The 18,225-nt window shown below is 30.7% G+C and overlaps 2 protein-coding genes across 4 annotated transcripts in view; one reads left to right on the top strand and one right to left on the bottom strand.

Annotated features, from left to right (window-relative positions):
- LOC123014520 (cAMP-dependent protein kinase type I regulatory subunit) overlaps positions 1-18,225 on the bottom strand; it is a 22,954-nt gene continuing 4,729 nt past the window's right edge. For 2 of the 3 annotated variants that reach the window (XM_044413676.1, XM_044413678.1), the window contains exons 2-3: positions 483-1,351; positions 1-433 (exon numbers count right to left, since the gene is read on the bottom strand). In XM_044413676.1, coding sequence (XP_044269611.1) covers positions 349-433; positions 483-1,351 — 954 coding nt within the window. In that variant the 3' untranslated portion in view covers positions 1-348. Of the gene's footprint in view, positions 434-482; positions 1,352-7,691; positions 7,849-18,225 lie in introns of those variants that run through there. The other variant, XM_044413679.1, reaches the window with a different exon arrangement.
- LOC123014522 lies at positions 11,042-14,278 on the top strand. Its single transcript, XM_044413680.1, has 2 exons — positions 11,042-11,212; positions 13,218-14,278. The coding sequence occupies exons 1-2, from the start codon at positions 11,065-11,067 to the stop codon at positions 13,865-13,867; spliced, it is 798 nt and encodes a 265-aa protein (XP_044269615.1). The 5' UTR covers positions 11,042-11,064; the 3' UTR covers positions 13,868-14,278.

Below are 18,225 nucleotides of genomic sequence, written 5' to 3'. Positions count from 1 at the left end.
TTTCAGGTTTCAGTTTTTTATTCTTTCATACAATAAACCAAGGAAGTCTTCGTTTTATTGTTAAACACTTATTTACAATAAAAGTAATCCAATCAAATTTTCTTAGAAAATTTCAATGCGTGTAATTGGTATACTTTATTCCTTAAACTAATGAAAATAATACAAGTTTGTGTTTCAATCCCATTGTACGCAAATAACGTAATTACCACCAGTTGGTCAAGTTTTTGTGGTAATAAAGTCCATAAATAAAATATTTCCTCTGCAAAACAAGAATAAAATCGATTTTAAATAAATAAGAAGACTTTCAATTTGGCTGACAAAATTAAAAAATACTGTTGTTGTTATTATTTAAACCGAAAGTGAGACAAAGCTGTTATACTGTGTGATATTCCTCTTCAAAATATCCGCACACAAGCCGAGAACTCGCTCAAACCTGAAAAAAAAACCCAATTATTGTTGTACCACGTCACGTGATAAATTACCTTGCTCTGTCTAGTTTGACACACTTTAAAGGTCCACAAGCCACCACAGTGGCGGCTCGTGGCCTATCCAACAACAATGCAATTTCCCCAAAATAATCGCTTGGTCCCAACCTCCCCACCTCAGTCGGCTCCTCCCCTTCGACTCGATTCTGTTTCACAATCGCTGTCCCCTCAACAATGATATAAAAGTCGTCCCCTGGCTCCCCCTGTCTCACAATCGTCTCCCCATCCTCAAAACTCACCGGTTCTAGGGCATCCGCCACCGTGAGACGCTCCCACTTGTCTAAATTCTCCAAAATCGACACTCTTGATAGAAACTCCTCGTACATTTTCCTCTTACGTATCGTCGAACCCATCAGAATCCTCCTGTAGGAGTCTCTGTCGATGCCCCAAAGTTTGACATCGGTTTTCGCTTTGACTGTCGCCGCCCGAGGTGTCCCATAGATAAGGGCCAGTTCGCCGAAGCTTCCGCCCTCCCCTATGGTGGTAACTAGTTCGTTATTGACATATACCTCGACTTCGCCTTGGTCGATGACGTAGAAATTGTCCCCTTCGTCGCCTTGCTGGATGATGGCTTCCCCCGGGAGACATGTCACTGGGAACATGGCGTCGAAAATGTCCGAACGTTCGTTTTCGTCCAAATGGGAGAAAAGGACGTTTTTTGCGATGGCTTTCGATAAGGCTGCCATTGTTTTGTAGTCTTTGGGGACGACTTTTTTCACATAACTGGTGGCGTCTTCTTCGCTTACCGGCTCGGCGGAGATGCCCCCACGACGACGGACCGATTGTTGGGTGTGAGTGGGCAAGGGGGACAAGTCTTCGGTGTCTTCCGGGGAAGTCACTTGCTGTTTGGCATCTAGGGCTTGCTCCTGCAACAAGATAGATTTAGGGAGTTTTGGTGATTTTCATGATAATCTGGTGATTTTTTAGAAATACAAGGTGATTCACGATAAGCTTGACCAAATTCTCGATGCAACCACCATTACTCTTCGTAAGTTATTTTGCGAGAACTGTAATGTTGGTTGCATCGAAATTTTGGTCAGGCTTTGTTTTTTAATGTCAAGTAATAAGATTCAATTTTTTAATTACTGATATACAGATTTGTTAACAAGAAATTGCTAGGGATTTGAATTTTTAGGAAAATTACATTTTTCATGTTTGTCACTAGAATTTTCAGAAGTAATTTTGAATGCCTAGAGTTGGTGACCTCTTGTTGTTGACGGTTTCTGTCAACTATGACAAGTGACTTAACCTTAATTTTTGACACTAGTGACGATATCTTTTGTTTGTCACCACAAACCAACCTAAACAAATTTATGGCTACGAATATCCCTAAATCCTAGGTAGAAATTTCTTGTTGATACTTTTTGCATTTTCTGAACATTTTGCACGTATTTTAGCCACAAACTCAATTATTGTGCCAAACTTTCTGAAAAGCAAATCTAAAAAAACACTAAATTAGTTAAAAAAACTCGTTTTTTTTTAAAGAGATTTTACCCAACAAAGTCAAAAAATCACTAAATTGTGCGGAAAAGCACACTATTTTGGCCTTTTTGGGAGCGTTTTAATAGGTTTTTTAGCGAGAAACGCAAAATTTAGTTAACAACAAACCGAAAATTTACCAAATTAGGTCTAAAATCGTGTTATTTTTTGCATTTCTTGAGTGTTTAAGCACGTGTTTGAAATAAATACAAAGTGTTTTTTGAAAAATTTTGCTAAAACTGGCTGAAAAGTTAACGAATTAAATTGAAATTGGTATTATTTTAGCTTGTTTTGCTCCATTTAGTTCGTTTTTGAACCAGGGACTTTTTATTTGCAAAATCTTGTCAAAACAAGGCTAACAGTTACAAAAAGAAATTCAAATGGATGTTATGTCGTTTGTTTTATTCGATTTAGATTGTTTTGAGTAATGGTATAGTAAATTAAGTCAAAAATGATGACACTATTTTTGCATTTTTTGAGAATTGTGAGCCAAAAACTCAATTATTTTGCTAAACTTATTCAAAAATAAGTTAAAAAATCACTCAATTAATTAAGGAAAACATTATTTTGTTTTTTTTTCGGAGCTATTTTGCGAAATTAAAGCTCTCTGGAATAAATCTAAATTGGTGTTATTTTGTTTGTTTCATTCATTTGATTTACCTCGTTTTTGAGTAAAATTTTTGCAAAAATAAGCCAAAAAGCAAATAATTTGGTCAAAAGTGGTATTACTTTGTTTTTACAAGTCACGTTTTTGAACTAAAACGTCAGTTGTTGCGAAAATTCGTTAAAAACAAGCCAAAAAATTACTGAATTAAACCAAAAATAGTGTTGTTTTTGAATTTTTCGAGCATTTGAGCATGTTTTTGAGCTTATTTTTGCACGGTTAAAAAAATAAAATTACATGATTTCGTTTTTTTCAGAGCTATTTTGCGAAATTTCGTTAAAAGTAAACCGAAAATTTAAAAATTTAAGTTTTTAAAGTAAATTCAAAGTTTTTTTCGGAAAATTTTGATAAAACAGGCTAACAATTTACTAAATTAGACTAAAAAAACCTGATATTATTTTAGCTTGTTTCGCTCGATTTAGTTCGTTTTTGAACCAGAGACACATTTATTTTGCAAGATCTTGTCAAAATATGCCTAAAAATTACAAAAATAAATCCCAGAAGCTGTTACCTTGAAAAAAATGTGTACAAACTAATTACAATTCCAAAAAAAATCCACCAAAATTCAAGTAATTTATCGTAATTCCTGTAATTCCAACCTAACCTTCATAATTCAAAAATAATTCCTATAATTTCAAATTAATTCCGACAGTTCTAAGAAGTTCAACGTAATTTTCAAAAGAAATTATCTCCGATAATTCCAGAAACTCTAGAAAAATTCCAGTAATTTCAAAGATAATTTTAATAATTCCAAATACAAACTTCCAAATAATTTCAAACAATTTGATTAAATTCTAAAAATGTGTACAACTAATTCCAGAGTTAATAGCCTTTCGAATAAAACTAAATTGATGTTATTTTATTTCATTCATTCCATTTAGCTCGTTTCTGAGTAAAATTAAAAAAAAGAGCCAAAAAACAAAATTTGATCTACTTTTTAAGATACGTTTTTGAACTAAAATCTCAGTTTTGCTAAAACAACTAAAAAAACTCAAAATTACATAATTTTAGCTTTTTTCAAGTGATTCATTATGTTTTTCAGGTAAACAGCATTTGAGCATGTTTTTGAGCATATTTGTGCGATTTATGTAAACGTAAACTTTCAACAGTATTAGAAAAATTTCAATCAAAATTTCGTAAAAATTTTACAACTCATATTTAGTGAATTTTTTTTTTGCCTTGGCAACACTGATTAGCATTAATGTATTATGCAAACAAGGGATTAATGTACACAAACATTGCAGAGTTAATAATTAATAAATCCAGGATGGGGTTGGGTTGAAAGCCTGAATACTTGATAAGTAATTATGAGGGTGGAAATGAAGGCCAAATTTTAATGTTTTTAATGTAATTTAATGTAATTACTGATTAATTTTAGTAAATTTGTTAAAACTCGAAAAAAAAAAGATTTTCGACTTGATTCACATTTATTTACACCGATTTTTCGCGGAAAGTTTTTCATAATAAATTTCAACGCATCTGTTTGTTGTTTTAATTTGAACGTGGGCACTATTTGTGTAATAATAATCCAAAGATTTACTGTTTTATTTAATTTGAATTAAGTGTTGTTTGATTATAAACTCTGTATCAAACACTGTGTTTATTTTATTTAAGAAGTTTGAAACTGAGCAAAATTAGTGTTAAATTTTTTCCAACTCATCCAATTGACATTTTTCGTTTCAATAAATCACGCCAGAAATAATTTACAGCGAATCATTCTGATTGTTTAAGTGTTTCGTATTTATCAAGCAATAAAATTAAACATCAATTGACACTATAGCAAGTTGTTTTTTTTTCTATTTTTTAGTCGAATGAAAAATGAAATAAAAAAAATAAAATAATTGTATTGTTCCTCCTACACGTTTTCCTAGACGTAGGCGCGTTCTCAATACTTTAATGAGTAGTTCAAGAAATTTATTACAACAATTGAAAGGGTCAAGGTTTTGGTAAAGAGAAAAACCAACACCTATTATTAAAACAAATAAGCGAGCCCATTAGGGGTTTTAAACGTTCTACAAGTCTTAAAATAACAAATTCAGCAGAGCGCAAATTAATCAATAGAAATAACCGCAAAAGCTGCAGCGACTATTATGTGTTGTTATTAAAAACTTTGGCGCATTTCATTTTTCAAAGTGATTACAATTTATGTGTGGGAAATTGAACCCTTTGTCATGGGTTGAGGCATTGAATCGGAAATTTTTATTATTAATAATGTTTAATATCGTGCTGAAAACTGAAATGCTTACGACCTTTTAAATCCTAGGTAGCGTGTTTGTCGCAAATATTCCTTATCTGTTTATATCTTGCCCTTTTTTTTTTACAGTCACGATTCTAAACTTGCCCCATTAACAACACTTTGTTTAAATTAGAAAAAAATTCGTAACATCTCGACTTGTCCTTGACTTGCTTATAAATAAATTTGTAATTAAAACAAAAATTTCTTTTTGAGTATCATTATGAAACGCAACATTTCATTTTCTAATATTGGTACCACAAAAATAAGAAATCAAAAAAGATAACCTCATAATGGAAATTATTTTTATTTTTGTAGGATTAAATTTTTTACTTGAACCCCGAGTTAGTGTGAACATTAAATGTTGCCAGCCCAAAAAAATTAAATTCACCAGATTCAGATATTTTCACCAGATTACAAGATTATGATTTAAATTTTTTGAATACTTTGGACAATTAACGTTCTTACTTAAATAACACTATTGTTAACGAAATTTTGCGAAATAAATATTTATGTTTATCTGAAAAACATTCTAAATCACTTGAAATAGGTTAAAATGATGTAATTTTGTGTTTTTTTTTTTTGGTTTATATTACCAAAACTGAGATTTTAGTTCAAAAACGTGACTTATTAAAATGTAAAGAACCACCATTTTTGACCAAATTTAGTTTTTTAGCTCATTTTTTAAAATTGTACTCAAAAACGAGCTAAATCGAATGAATGAAATAAAATAACGAATTTAGTTTTATTCGAAAGGCTATTAACTCTGGAATTAGTTGTACACATTTTTAGAATCTAATCAAATTATTTGGAACTTTGTATTTGGAATTATTAAAATTATCTTTGAAATTACTGGAATTTTTCTAGAGTTTCTGAAATTATCGGAGATAATTTCTTTTGAAAATTACGTTGAACTTCTTAGAACTATCGGAATTAATTTCAATTTACGGGAATTATTTTTGAATTATAAAGGTTAGGTTGGAATTTACAGGAATTACGATAAATTACTTGAATTTTGGTGGAATTTTTTTGAAATTAGAATTAGTTGTACACACTTTTTCCAAGTTAACAGCTTCTGAGATTTATTTTGGTAATTTTTAGGCATATTCTGACAAGTTCTTGCAAAATAAATGTGTCTCTGGTTCAAAAACGAACTAAATCGAGCGAAATAAGTTAAAATAATATCAGTTTTTTTCAGTCTAATTTGGTAAATTTTTAGCATGTTTTATCAAAATTTTTCGGAAAAAACTTTGAATTTATTCTAAAAACGTGCTTAAACATTGTAATTTGGTAAATTTTCGGTTTATTTTTAACGAAATTTCGCAAATTAGCTCTGAAAAAAACGAAATCAAGTAATTTTAATTTTTTAATCGTGCAAATATGCTCATAAACGTGCTCAAACGCTCGAAAAATGCAAAAACAACACTATTTTGGTTTAATTCTGTAATTTTTTTTGGCTTGTTTTTAACGAAATTTCGCAACAACTGAGGTTTTAGTTAAAAAACCTGACTTAAAAAGTAAAGTGACACCATTTTTGACCAAATTATTTGCTTTTGGTTTATTTTTTGCTCAAAAACGAGCTAAATCGAATGAATGAAACAAACAAAATAATACCAATTTAGATTTATTCCAGAGGTTTTATTTCGCAAAATAACTCCGAAAAAAAAAACAAATAATGTACTTTTCGACCCAATTTAGTGATTTTTTGACCCTGTAAAACCATTTTCTTAATTAATTTAGTGATTTTTTAACTTATTTTTGAATAAGTTTAGCAAAATAATCGAGTTTTTGGCCCACAATGCTCAAAAAATGCAAAAATAGTGTCATCATTTTTGACCTAATTTACTATGCATTACTCAAAAACAAGCTAAATCGAATAAAACAAACGACTAACATCCATTTGAATTTCTTTTTGTAATTGTTAGACTTGTTTTGACAAGATTTTGCAAATAAAAAGTCCCTGGTTCAAAAAACGAACTAAATGGAGCAAAACAAGCTAAAATTATACCAATTTCAATTTAATTTGTAATTTTTTAGCCAGTTTTAGCAACATTTTTCAAAAAAAAAACTGTATTTATTTCAAACACGTGCTTAAACACTCTAGAAATGCAAAAAATAACACAATTTTTGGCCTAATTTGGTAAATTTTCAGTGTGTTGTTAACTAAATTTTGCATTTCTGACTATTAAAACGCCCCAAAAAAAACTCTGTTAAGTGAAAGCTCTCAAAAAAAGTATTTTCTTAACTAATTTAGTGATTTTTAGATTTGTTTTTCAGTTTAGTAAAATAATTGAAAAACGTGCACAGTGCTCAAAAAATGCACAAATTGTATCATCATTTTTTATTGCAACCAAAATGTTACCACAGTTTTTAAACTAGCATAAAATTCACAATATTTGGTGAAATTTCCCACCAACAAACACAAAAAAGCCAAACTGAATCAAAATCCAAGAAAAGACGAGAATCACAATTTCCGGTAAACAAACAGAAATATTTCAAATATTGTGCGACACGACTTGGTGTATTTTTAGTTTCTAATTTTGAAATTTCGATGATTAAGAGCGCTCAAAAACAGAAATCATAGTCGCATTTATTTGCACTCGAATAAAAAAAAAACGGTTTTTCTGTCATCTGTTAATTTAAAATCCCTGCCTCGTCTATTTTTAAAACGCCCAAAAATTTCAAACAGGTGTTGAGATGATGGATAATTCGCTCAAATTACATAATTTTCTTTTATTTATCAGCAGGAAACGTGAAACCAAAGCGATAAAAATAAACAAACAAGCAATAATATCACAATTTGAATCAAGTGCACGCCTCATCATCGTACCTGGGGCATTATGACGTCCAAGAAACCTTACACAAATATAAGATTAAGGTCGCACACACTCCACTTCTGGTGATTTTATTATTATTATAGTAGAGGAAAGCGCAACTATAGCGACCACACCACGACTACTAGAGCACGCTACTGAACAAAATCGCTGCTTGCATTCCTGGAGCTTGTCAAGAGAATAATTAACCATGAAAAAATCATTACTGCCAACATTCATTCATTCATTTAATCACGAAGAAAGTTAATTAAAAATTTCAAGTTGCAAACATTACAAAAAACAACCAAAACTTGTATACTTTTTTATTAAACTAGCAACATGATCTAAAAAAAAATATCACACAAATCACGTGATGATAGTGACTTAAAAATAATCTTTTTGACTTTTGAACTTTTGAACGAGAAAAAGTGCACGTAAAAATACTCGTTTATTATTTACCACCTACTTGCAATTTTCTAAGCATTATACTTGTCTCAAACTCAACGAAATGTAATCGAATCTTATCACAAACGTAAGAAAAATTTCCTATTAATCTACAATAATGTAATAGGGTGTTTATTTGGGGCCAACGCGACCTGCGAACTTTGCCTCTTAGATAAACCACTTGGCGGATTCTGTAGGAGGGCACTGTGCTCACCACGTGTTGATTTTATATTGCGTCAAAGCCCCAGAAATGGTTGATTAATTTAGAAAAAAACCCGGAACTTTTAAAAATAATAATGAATCAACAAGATTAGTCATATTTTATCCGCAAATGTCACAAAAGTGACCACTTTTATGACACAAAGTGTCACAGCCATGAAGTAAAAATTCTATTTTTGCGACTAAGCGTTTTTACTTTTACCATGACATTATTGACATTTGCCAATGTAGTCTCATTTTAACTCTTAATAACATAATGTACTATTTTTGTAAAAAAAAGTGAACGTTTGCGCCACCACTGTCAAAAAAGCTCCCTAATGACAAATACAACATTACTAGTTATTAATTATAGTGAAATTATAATGATAATAAACGACTCATTTTTAAATTTTAAAGCAATTTCATGTAGTTTTATAAAATTTGGAAAAATTTTAAATCACTATTAATATAAATTTTCAGAAAAAAAAGAGAAATTTTAAATTTTAAATCAGTCCAAAATAATGCTCTTCTGTAAAATGATAACAATTAATTAAATAACAAATTTAATATAAATTGTCATTTTTGACATTATTGACAGTTGACGTACCACCAAATTTTAAAATAACATTTGTGACCGCTTTTATTATAGTGTTAATTATTAATAATTATTAGTTATTGACATTGTGTGAAATAATAATAATGATATAACCAAACAAATGCGATTTTCGTTTAATTTAAAAAAAGCACAAATTTGACATTACTAGTTGTCATATCTGACATTATTGACAGTCACATTTAAAAAACTTGACGTCCCGCCAAATTTAAAAATGACATTTGTAACCGTTTTATTGTAATTGTTAATTGTCTTTAACTGAACACTGTTCAAAACCAAAAAAAAAAGATTCTTGTACGATTTTTTCTTCAAAAAAAGAACAAATTGAAATTGTGTCATTGACACTATTGACAAGTGACCACACTTTTTATAACTTGACATACCGCCAAATTAAAAAATGACATTTGTGATCGCTTTTATTGTGATTATTAATGAATTGTCATTCATTGCAAAAAAACACAAATTTGACATTAGTGTCATTTAAGACACAATTTACAGTTGAACGCACGCGAAATTTTAAAAAGGACATTTATGGCAGCTTTTATTGTCATTAATTAAAGTTCTTTAAAATAATAATGATAAAACCAGAAAAATTCGATATTACAAGCTGTCATTTTCACCACTAATGACTGTTAACCAACCCGCCAGCTGTCAAATCAACTACGTAATTGAATTCAAAACAATTGACATTTGACATTTTTCTTGTCATCGCCAAATGGAAGCTACTAAAACCTTGTCATTTTTGACACTATTGACAGTTGAACGCACTTTTCAAACATGACGATCGGCGAAATTTAAAAAAGGGCATTTGTGGCGGCTTTTATTGTCATTAATTAAAAATTATTTAAAATATTAATAAGAAAACCCGAAAAATTCGATATTACAAGCTGTCATTTTTACCATTGACCGCCATCGGTCAATTCAAGAAACTTAATTCAAAACAATTGACATTTGACATTTCGCTTGTCGTCGCCAACTGCAAGCTACTAAAACTTTTTCATTTTTGACACTATTGACAGTTCTGAACGCAAATATGACGACCCGCGAATTCAAAAAAGAGCATTTGTGACTATTTGTTAATTAATTCTCATTAATTAAAACTTGTTTGAAAAAAAAAAAAAACAGGAAAAGTCGATATTACAAGTTGTCATTTCTGTCAAATCAAGTGATTCAATGCAAAACAATAGACATTTGACATTTCTCTTGTTGTCGCCAACTGCAAGCTACTAAAACCTTGTCATTTTTGAGAGTTTTGAACGCACTTCTCAAACATGACAACCCGACAAAATAAAAAAAAGGCATTTGTGACCGCTTTTGTGATTATTTGTAAATAATTCTCATTAATTAAAACTTGTTTGAAAAAAAAAAACAGAAAAAGTCGATATTACAAGTAGTAATTTCTGTCAAATCAAGTGATTGAGTGCAAAACAATTGACATTGGACATTTCACTTGTCGCTAACTGCAAGTTACTAATACCTTGTCATTTTTGAGGATATTGACAGTTTTGAATGCACTTGTCAAACATGACAACCCGACAAATTTAAAAAGGGCATTTGTGACCGTTATTTGTTAATTAATTGTCATTAATTAAAAATTATTTGGATAAAAAACCAGAAAAATTCAAAATTACAAATTGTCACATCTGTCAAATCAAGTGATTGAATGCAAAACAATTAACATTTGACATTTCTCTTGTCGTCGCCAACTGCAAGCTACTAAAACCTTGTCATTTTTGAAAATATTGACAGTTTTGAACGCACTTTTCAAACATGACATCCCGACAAATTAAAAAAAGAAAAGGTATTTGTGACCGCTTTTGTGATTATTTGTTAATTAATTGTCATTAATTAAAAATTATTTGGATAAAATCAGAAAAATTCAAAATTACAAATTGTCACATCTGTCAAATCAAGTGATTGAATGCAAAACAATTGACATTTGACATTTCACTTGTCGTCGCCAACTGTAATCTACCAAAACCTTGTCATTTTTCCCACTTCTCCCTCATTTATTGTTTGTTAAATTTTCCCCGCCGATTTAAAATCCCCCACCTCCCTTAATTTAGTGCGCAAACTCGTATGTATCATCAAGTTGTTGGATACGGTGGCGCCCTCATTGCAAGTGTGAAAGTAACATGGCGACACCATCAGCTGCTCTCTTGGATCGTCTTGAAAAACAGGGCATTCCAAAATCGAAAAGAAAACTACAGAAACATCTCAGAAGTGCCGGATTGGCCTACATATCACGTACAGGAAAATTAATACCAGCAAAGAAAGTGGCAGGTGAGTTAAAGTCATTTTATCTATGTTTACATTGTGACATCTGACAGCTTTAAACCAACCACATCATTTAGTGCCCGTATTTTTAATACGTCATTCCGGTTGATTCACACAAATGCCATCATCCATTTTTTTTAACATTTCAACGGAAAATAAATTTCGCATTAATGCCAATTATATTCGATTTCGATGATTTAAAAAATTTGCATTTTCGAAACGGTTTTCTTATTCAAACTTGGGCACCTTTACGACCTTCTGTATCTAGGTCATTCGATTTATTGAAGGAAACATTGGCCTTGTCGTTAAGGCACGTGCCACCATAACAGGTTCGATCAAATCGAATATGTCACTGATATTTAAGGCCATTTTGACTTGTTGCATGACATGTGCGTTTGTTACCTAATATTTCACACACACATCATTAAAAATAGACATTTTTTTTTTCACCTTTCGTAATCTCAAGGTAGGGCTTGTTTTCTTTTACATCACTTGACCTTCGGATTTTGATCCGAATCGGGGGGAATCCTAAACTCACACAAACAAGCAAATCATTCTAAATACGTCACCATTATCCCGTTACGAAATTACACAATTTCGGATTTCGCGCCAAAATTTTTCATAAAAAGACGTTATTTTGCACCTTGAAACGCCTTATCGAGAATTAGAACCGATTTTTACACCAAACTAATTTAAAAACTTCACTGAAAATTAAAAATCAACTTTCGACATTTGTCAAAAATGATATTCAAAGTTTGTCACAGCAAGAGTGATTTGTGCGGAAAATGACTACGTTTACATGGCGTTTTATACCAATTCAGCAAAAAAACATCATTAATTTTGTTTCATTTTTAACATTAATGACAGTTAACCAATCAAGTAATTGTATTCAAAACAATTGACATTTGACATTTTTCTTGTCGTCGCCAAATGCAAGCTACTAAAACCTTGTCATTTTTGACACTATTCACATTTGAACGGCTTTTATTGTCATTAATTAAAAATTGTTTAAAATAATAATGATAAAACCAGAAAAATTCGATATTGCAAGCTATCATTTTTACCATTAATGACAGTTAACCAACCCGCCACCTGTTAAATCAAGTAATTGTATTCAAAACAATTGACATTTCATTTGTCGTCGCCAACTGCAAGCTACTAAAACCTTGTCATATTTTGACACTTTTCAAACATGACGACCCGCGAAATTTAAAAAAAAAAGGCATTTGTGGCGGCTTTTATTGTCATTAATTAAAAACTTTTTGAAATAATAATCATAAAACCAGAAAAATTCGACATTACAAGCTGTCATTTTTACCATTAATGACAGTTAACCAACCCAGTCAAATTTGACATTTCTCTTGTCATCGCCAACTGCAAGCTACTAAAACCTTGTCATTTTTGAGACAGTTTTGAAGGCACGTTTCAAACATGACAACCCGACAAATTTAAAAAAAAAAGGGCATTTGAGACCGTTATTTGTTAATTAATTGTCATTATTAAATTAAAAATGACATTCAAAGTTTGTCACCAATTTTTGCGTTTTTTCTTCCATAAAAAGACGTTATTTTGCACCTTGAAACGCCTTATCGAGAATTAGAACCGATTTTTACACCCAACTAACTTCAAAACTTCACTGAAAATGAAAAATCAACTTTGACATTTGTTAAAAATGACATTTCAAAGTTTGTCACAGCACGAGTGATTTGTGCGGAAAAATGATTACGTTTACACGACGTTTGATACCAATTCTCCAAAAAACACCATTAATTAAAACAAATCATTTGGGGTTGCACAAACGTTAAAATCGATCGAAACAGTACAATTTTACATTTATAAATCGTCAAAAATTAACAATTGTGGTTCAAATAATTTTTTGTGTTAGAATTATCAATAAACGCCGTGTAAACGTAGTCATAAAATAACCGAAATGTCATTTTTGACAGATGTCAATGTTGCACGCTCCAGTGGCGTCACTTCCTCCAGGTGTCTAAAACCGTTGTTGTTTCAGAGGAGCTGTGCCAGTGCCCCCAAAAATGTGATGAACGAGTGCCTATGGAGTCACGCGAGCGTCTCTTTTCGTTTTTCTACGGTCTTGGTGAGGCCGATTTGCAAAATCAATTTCTGCGCCAGAATATGGACCTTCGTGCACGTCTCAATATACCGGAAACGACAGGAAGTGGTCGACCGCCTCGCAGGATAACATGTAAATATCTGGTGCCTCTCCTGCCGAGCTTGGAAACGGTGGAAGTGTGTCAGAAGGCGTTTGTGAGCGCTTTCGTGATAACAACAAAACGAGTACGATTGCAAAGAGAGAAGCTGATTTCGAGTTTGGGTTTAAACAGTTACAGCAGTCATAATAGGAGTACGAAACCAATAACAGAAAATCCGAAGAAATCAGCAACACCACCACCACCGAGTGTGAAATTTCCATCATCGTGCGATTTTGAACCAAAGACACCCGAGATGCCTCCAGTCGATAAGCCGTCAACTAAGAGACTTGTCGATAATCCGCTTATACCATTGGGGCTTTTGTTGCCCGACGGTGTGACTATTGCACCAGTCACGGCAAGTCCGGACCATGATAGAGACATTGCAATTGTTAACAACTTTTTCTCTAATCAATTGTGGAAACCGGAATATATAGGTACTTATTCATGAGGACGACGACGTCCTTGTTTTATGCCCACCGTACTTAGTTTAATTACAAAATGATCAATTTTTACCTATTTGAGAAACCTATACGTATTGTTATTTATATTTATACTACATAGTTTATTATATTGAGAGTAAAAAAAAAAAAACATATATTAATTGTTTTCAATAAAAACTGTTTTTTTATGTTTTATTTTTGTACCTATCACACTTGTGTACATAACTTTATCAAACAATACGAGACCAAAAAGCACCTGTACCTCAAATGAAACTTAACTATATCGTAAATTTTGTAAATGTGTACTTTAGGCATTGAGTTTTTTTCTGTTATTTTATATTTACGAAAAAGATGTTGTAGTCGGCAAGTATTTTATATATTTTATAATTTCGCTGTTAAATAAAAAATTAGAAACCAAATGTAGTATTATTAATGACAACACTGAAAAAAAAAACTCAAATGGAATGTATTCAACCAACAATACATTTTGCGAGAGCTAACCCAATAAATGAGAGTTTCAAATTTGTTTCTTAATCAATTAACGTCCATTGAAGTTTTGAAAGGCCGATAACAAGTTTTTATTTAGTTAGTGACCTATTTCTTTAGCTTTACTGAAATCCAATTTAATTAAAATGTTTTTTTTTTCGAAATACTGACAGTTTTGAACACACTTTTCAAACATGACAACCCGACAAATTTAAAAAAAGGATATTTGTGATCGCTTTTGTTGTCATTAATTAAAAACTGTTTGAAATAATAATAATAAAACCGGAAAAATTCGATATTACAAGCTGTCATTTTTACCATTAATGACAGTTAACCAACCCGCCATCTGTCAAATCAAGTAACTGAATTCAAACAATTGACATTTGACATTTCACTTGTCGTCGCCAACTGCAAGCTACTAAAACTTTTTCATTTTTGACACTATTGACAGTTTTGAACGCAAACATGACGATCCGCGAATTCAAAAAAGAGCATTTGTGACCGCTTTTGTGATTATTTGTTAATTAATTCTCCTTAATTAAAACTTGTTTGAAAAAAAAACAGAAAAAGTCGATATTACAAGTTGTCATTTCTGTTAAATCAAGTAATTGAATGCATTTCTCTTGTCGTTGCCAACTGCACGCTACTAAAACCTTGTCATTTTTGAGAGTTTTGAACGCACTTTTCAAACATGACAACCTGACAAAATAAAAAAAAGGCATTTGTGACCGCTTTTGTAATTATTTGTGAGTTTTTTTCTGTTATTTTATACAGGGTGTGCCAGAACTTGCACCCCAGAGAAAAATTTCAAGTAAGATAAGATACCAGGAACATGGAAAAAATGTTTAAAAAATTCTATCTGTCAAAAAATTTTGACATTTATGTTTTGACATTTGACATTTTTTTTATGTCTATTTAATGATACTGATGATTTTGTATATGTTTTTATACAATTATTTAATAAAGGTACAAAAATTATGACAATAAAAAACACAAATAACATTAAACTGAGTTACAATTTAGGATACAGCTTCCTTCTTTCATCTTCTAATAGTCTGTAGCAAAAAAAATGGAAAATTATTTTTTCAACAGAAATAAATAGTCAAAATGCAAAATTTAAACTCTCATAACTTCGAAAATTTTATAGATAAAGTTTTTTTAACATTTTTTCCGTGTTCCTAGTATCTCACCTTATATGGCATTTTTCTCTGGGGCGCGAGTTCTGGAGCACCCTGTATTTATGAAAAAGTGTTGTAGTGTTGTAGTCGGCAGGTATTTTATATATTTTATAATTTCGCTGTTAAATAAAAAATTAGAAAACAACAATCTAGGATTAATAATGACAACACTGAAAAAAACCTAAACAAATGAAATGTGGGCAACCAACAATACATTTTGCGAGAGCTAACCCAATAAATGAGTTTCAAATTTGTTTCTTAATGAATTAACGTCCATTAAAGTTTTGAAAGGCCGGTAACAAGTTTTTATTTAGTTAGTGACCTATTTCTCTGAAAGCTTTACTGAAATCCAATTTAATTAAAGTGTTTGATTCGTCAAAAAACAAGACGTTAGTTTTTTTTAGTTCAAGCCAAATTAACATCATGTTGGCGTAATTTTATTGCTCCTGGGAGAATGTTACAAACTTTAATTTAATTTTTTCACAAAAGTAGCAGACTGAATGTTGCGCAAATATTTTATCAAACGGGATGGAAGATGAAAAGTAAACATTTGTGAAATTACGAGACGGGTTTCAAAGACTAACGAATCGTTTCACGTATGGCAGGCAAGGTGAAAAAATGTGAGTGCTTGAAAAACAAACAAAAGCTCAAAAATATTGTTTTTTTGTAAGATTAAAGTAACTAGAAGAACAATTAAGCTAATTGACCTTATGACAGACACTTTACTCGACAATAACACTATTTATTACGTATCGATTAGAAGTCTTGTAAAATATGAGCTTGAAAACTAATTACATTTTACCACGAAAATCCAACTCACCTATCTGTTTATTTTTTTGCGAAAACTTGGTTGTTTTCATCATATTAACCCACTTTTTTAATCCGAACAAGATTTATTGTGTTTTTCCCCGAACTTGGGAAAGTCAATAAACGATGACGTCATTTTCGCAAAAGTGGAACGTATTTTCCAGGTTTCTGTTTTATTATTGAATATTTTTTCATAAAAAAGTACAATAATATTAAAAAATGATCTGAATATGAAGCAATAAATTAAGACAATACTAGTTACTATTCGGGTTGGCAACACTGAATTGTGTTATACAGGGTGCTTCAAAACTCTCACTCCAGAGTAACTATCTTTAATTTGTGGCTTTTATTGGCAAAGTTCGAGGGGCCGTTAAGTTGAAAAAATGTGTGTACAACTAAGTACAATTCAAAAAAAAAAACCTCCGAAATTCCATAATTCCAAAATAAATCCATCAAAATTACAGTAATTCCAATAATTCATTGTAATGTCATTTCATCAGTTTAATTCCTATAATTCCAATTTAATTCCAACTTAATTCCGATAGTTCTAAGAAAATCAACGTAATTTTGAAAATATATCTCTGATAACTTCGAAAAGAATTCCAGTAATTCACAGATAATGCGAGTAATTCTAAAAAAAATCCACCAAAATTCCAGTAATCCATTGTAATTCCATTGTTTTCATAATTCCAAGTTAATTCCTGAAATTCCCCAACTTAATTTTTGTAATTACAATATAATTCCTATAACTTCAAATTCCGAAAGTTGTAAATAATTCAACGTTATTTTAAAAAAACATCTCCGATAATTCCAAAAAGAATTCCAGTAATTCAGAAATAATGGCAGTAATTTCAAAAAAAAAAAAAATCACCGAAATTCTTGTAATTTCAATAATTCACTGTAATTACAGTGTTTTCAGATTAATTCCTACAATTCCAATTTAATTCCTATAATTCCAACTTAATTTCCGTAATTCTAACTTCATTTTGGTAATTACAAAATAATTCCTGTATTCCAAATTAATTTCCGTAATTCTAACTTTATTTTGGTAATTACAAAATAATTCTTGTAATTACAAATTATTTGCTATGGTTTTAAAAAATTCAACGAATTATGAAAAAACATCGTAAAAATTCCAGTAATTCTAGAATTTCACAAATAATTTCAGTAATTCCAATAATTCATCGTAATTCTATTAATATATTTTGAGTATAATTTCTAAAATTTCAAATTAATTCAAACGTAATACCGTAACGAAAAAGAACAGACGTTATTATACCAATAACACCGAAATAATTCCAAGCAATTTTGCTTAAATTCTAAAAATTTGTACAACTAATTCGAGAGTTAACGGCCACTCAAAATTTTTTGACAGATAGAATTTTTTTAACAGTTCTCAAACACCCCAGTATAATATTTAAAAAAAAGTTACTAAAAGATAACAATTATACAAGGTGATTATTAAAGTTTGTGACAAAAATTGACAACACTGAATTATTGGTAATTAGTAAAAATGTTTCAGGTGATGGCTAAATCAGTAGTCACGGCAAATAGTTACCAAATAGGGAAATCCCTTGGTTTCAGATTTTTTTTATACAGTGTTCAAATAAAACTTACCCTGTCGATATCTTTGTTTTGAGTAAACAAATTTCAAAATAAAAAATTCAGAATTTGAAAAATTGCACTTTTTTATTTACAGAGTGTTCCAGTTGACACTTTCCCCGCCTTTTTTTACCAACTTTTAATTGCAATTTTGATTACCTACACACAGAAATAGATTAAACACCCTGTAATTGCCCATTTTTTTTCAATAGAATTCCAACTTAATTTCCGTACAAAATAATTCCTGTAATTCCAAATTATTTGCTATAGTTTCAAGAAATTCAACGAATTAT

This window comes from Tribolium madens, unplaced genomic scaffold (assembly GCF_015345945.1).
Source record: "Tribolium madens isolate multiple individuals breed KSU strain unplaced genomic scaffold, Tmad_KSU_1.1 Scaffold_97;HRSCAF=244;Tcas5.2_LG3a, whole genome shotgun sequence".
NCBI lineage: Eukaryota > Metazoa > Arthropoda > Insecta > Coleoptera > Tenebrionidae > Tribolium > Tribolium madens.
Note: the sequence above shows the minus strand (reverse complement) of the source record. Positions and strands in the feature narration are given on the sequence as shown.